At 36.8% G+C, this 3,659-nt stretch overlaps 1 protein-coding gene across 1 annotated transcript in view; it reads left to right on the forward strand.

The window, feature by feature from the left end:
• The window catches only part of pcsk5b (proprotein convertase subtilisin/kexin type 5b), a 111,263-nt gene that overhangs the window by 82,300 nt on the left and 25,304 nt on the right, over positions 1-3,659 (forward strand). Inside the window, exon 21 of the mRNA XM_015039024.1 lies at positions 2,594-2,696. Within this exon, the coding sequence (XP_014894510.1) occupies positions 2,594-2,696 (103 nt within the window). The remainder of the gene's footprint in view (positions 1-2,593; positions 2,697-3,659) is intronic.

Raw genomic sequence — 3,659 nt, forward strand, 5'->3', positions numbered from 1 at the left:
GGGGGGGGCGGGGGGGGGGCTTTTGAATGGTTTCAGCAGAGCTAGGCTGAATAGGAAGCCGCTGCCTGTTGTGTTTGTACACAAAGAATCTTCTTTGTTTTCCAGAGGAACAATTGAGCTTTTCACCGAAAGCCGGAGAGCACAGACAGACCTCACCGCTGCGGAGAAGGATGCTCTCGCTTTCTACTCTTACACAAACGTCCTGCTCTGTCGTTATGCTTAAACCGGCATTTGCCACCTTTGTTTAACAGCAAAGTGAGAGGGGGGGGGGTTGTTTATGTGCCATTTGTTTGCTTTTTTTTTTTTTTTGTTTGTTTGTTTAGGTTCCTGAGTTATAGCAGTATATTCATTTTTATAGCAACATTGGAAAAAATACATAAATGGCACAAAATAAAAAAATGAGTGCAGAAGAGCTGTGAATATAGATGAAAGTTGACTAAAAATGTCAGGTTTTGAATACCAAACTCAGTCGTCAATGTCAGAGGTAGAGTAGTGACAACAGAGTCTGAAACTGAAATGAAGAATTAAAAATTTAACATTTAAAATTATTCATTGAGCAGGAGGAAGTAAGGAGAAATGTAGCGTAGGTATCTACTATACTGTCACCCTACGGTAGAACATAAACGCACCAAGTGAGCCTGTCATTTACTAAGCTGTCATTTGTGACCTGCTAGCTTCCAAATAGAGGGAAGTTCTGATCCAATTCTGACTCCACATATGTCACTTCTTCACTTAGGAAAGTAAAATTCACTGCAGAAATGAAGCAGTTAAAACTTTATTTTGCGGGCACAGTTTGTCACCCAAATTTTGTAATTATGGAAAGAGTTAGTTTGCTAAACAACTTGTGGTTTGGTTCTACGAAGTCATTTAAATCTAATGCTGCACACGCAGTGTTTGGAAAGGATGTTAAGACTGATATACAACTGCTTTCTTTTTTATTTGTCTCAAACAGAGAAACAATGAGTGTTAAGACGTTCCGGAGAATAATTTTGAGTGAATATGAACTGGTAAAAAAAAAAAAATCCCAATAGCATTTTTCCTTTATAGATTATCTTTGTAATAAAATGTATCATTTCCTCCTTTTTTGTGTCACCAATAAGTGGTCACACATCTGTTTGGTATTACCAAAAGGGTTTATATTTTTAATGAAGAAAGAAGTCAGTGTTTTATGACCAACAAAAGTCCATCTGTCACTACAGACCCAAATAATTTACTAGCAATATACGATAATCACTTCCTGTTTTTGAGAGATGTGTGACTGCAACATCTTTTTGTTGTCAAAACGTTTTCTTAGAATTGCTTACTTAGGTCGATCACGGTTTATTTGTTTCAAACTTTCATTGTTTCGAAGTTTTTACAACTCGAAACTGGGACGATGTTAGTCCGTTAAGCTTTCCTCTGCAGTTTTAATTTGGAAATTTCTGGGTGTGTTTATTACTCCAACTGTGCTTTTGCTGCTGAAAGGTGGAAATGTCTCCAATCATGGGTAATAAACACAGAACCGTTAAACTCTAAAACTTTTAAATATCTAGTGTCATAAAAAATTTAACTGGTTGGGAAGTTGTTTGAACTTTGTTCTTATAATGCAGATAATCTTTCATCAGTGAAATTTAAATGATCTGCATTTACCTCTGACATTAAGCCTGGAATAACCAAACCCAAAATATCCAGGGCTTTACTGTGTCTTCTTTTGCTGCAGAAGTAAACAACATATCTGAGTGACTTTTTAAAAATATATTTGCAGCAGGACGCTGAAAGTTAGTCTGCGTGGTTTCTTCCGCCATCATCTGTTTGGGTCGCAGCGTCGGCTGGTGGTTTAAAAATGACTAAACAATCTGATAAAGAAGGCTGGTTCTATTTTGGATTATTGTGCGAAGAAGGATTCATCGTAAAATGAAGAACATTACGGAAAACCCTGAGCATCCTCTTCATCAGACCGTGACACGTCAACAGTGTCTTCAGTCCGAGACTCCTTCAGACCTGCTGCGATACAGACTGCTACAGGCGATCCTTCCTGCATGTTACGGAGTAAAGCTTCTTCAAGGCTCGTATGTCTTTTACTGAACCTTTCTGTTCAGTTTTTATTGAAGAGAAAAACGGCAACAGCTGTTCGTAACCCAGCAACCAAAAATCAACAAAAGCAAGATAGTGACAAAACAGAACCAGATCCTGTTAAGCATTCTTCAAAATAAAAGACTTCCTCTATTCAAATAAATCATATCTTGCACTGAAATATATTTCACTTCGCCTTTGTAATTATATACAATCATGTTCAATACAATTAATAATAATCATCATGTAAATTGTGCTTAACATATAATTGTAATTCAGTCACTTATCATGCAAAATATACTGAACAACATATAAGTGTGAAAAGGTCACAACACTGCCTCCATCTGTCAGCATCCACTACAATTCTTTGAAGGAACTTCAATAATATGAGTTAGAGCAAATTTATTTCCCTTAAGAATCAACAGGATGTTTTTGAATTGAACAGAAACGGGTTGAATGATCATTGTGCAGCGGGTTTATAATGAAGCTGTTTTTTTTTTGTTTTTTGTTTGTTTTTTGTTTTGTTGCTCTCTGTCTGCAGGGGAGTACATGAGTAAACAGGGAATGTGCCATCTTTGTGACGCTTCCTGTCAGCAGTGCACGGGTCCGGAAAGTGAAGCCTGCACCGTCTGCCCAGATACAAGGTTAAAACCTTTCACGAGGAAACGTCACCAGTGCAGAGTGCATGTTTTCAGACTTTTTCTTTGTTTCACACATTTGTTGTTTTCCCAGGCCAGTTTTAAAAGAGATGATATTAAGGCTAAATATGTTCAGATGATTATCGAAGTTCATAGTTTCTACAATTTGATCTTAACTGCGGTTGTCCCTATGAACCTCTGTGGATATAAAAAAAAAATCTGCACATGTTAAAACGCCAAATTGTTATAGTGTGAAACAGTAATGCCAAGAGAAATAATTGCAAAACATTTTTCACCTTTATTATAACCTTGAAACAGTGCAACTCAACTAAAAAGATAAAACTGAGAAATCAAAAGACTTAAATAATGTGGCCGCATAAATGTGCTCATCATTAAAACTCATACTTTTCTGTTAGAATTTCACTCGCACTTTTTGGTACACGTTTATTATAAGATTCAGCTTTGTAGATGTTTAAATATTGCATTTTAACTCCAAAACAGGAAGCTAGCAGGACAAATTTTGAACAGGATAGTAGAAATCCACATCCAATGTTACTTTGTATTGACAAACTTAGAGAACAAGTTACCGGTGCAGCACTTCACTAAACATCGAAGGTGTGGAGGCGAGTACAAGCTAATTGTTTCTAAAAGGCTTATTAAAGTCCTCTGTTAAATTACCAAAGGGGCACTCGAATGACTCTCTAGCTATTAGGATCAATTAAGAATCAAACCTGGCACAGTGTATTACCTCTGTGCCATCCTTCCAGCTGAACATAATTATTGCAGCTTTACTTTGCAGAAAAGTTGGGTCAGGAAAGAGTAGAAAGATGCATGAAAATATAAAGCAATCTGAATATAACTGAATATATTCCTACAATCATCTGGAGTTTAAACTGGAACTGAGGCTTAAGTTTCAAGGAGACAATAACAAAAGCACACAGCCAAGAAAACAAAGGAATGGCCTCTCAC

This window comes from Poecilia latipinna, unplaced genomic scaffold (genome assembly GCF_001443285.1).
Source record: "Poecilia latipinna isolate Pla-1442-1.1 unplaced genomic scaffold, P_latipinna-1.0 Scaffold460, whole genome shotgun sequence".
NCBI classification, from domain to species: Eukaryota; Metazoa; Chordata; class Actinopteri; order Cyprinodontiformes; family Poeciliidae; genus Poecilia; species Poecilia latipinna.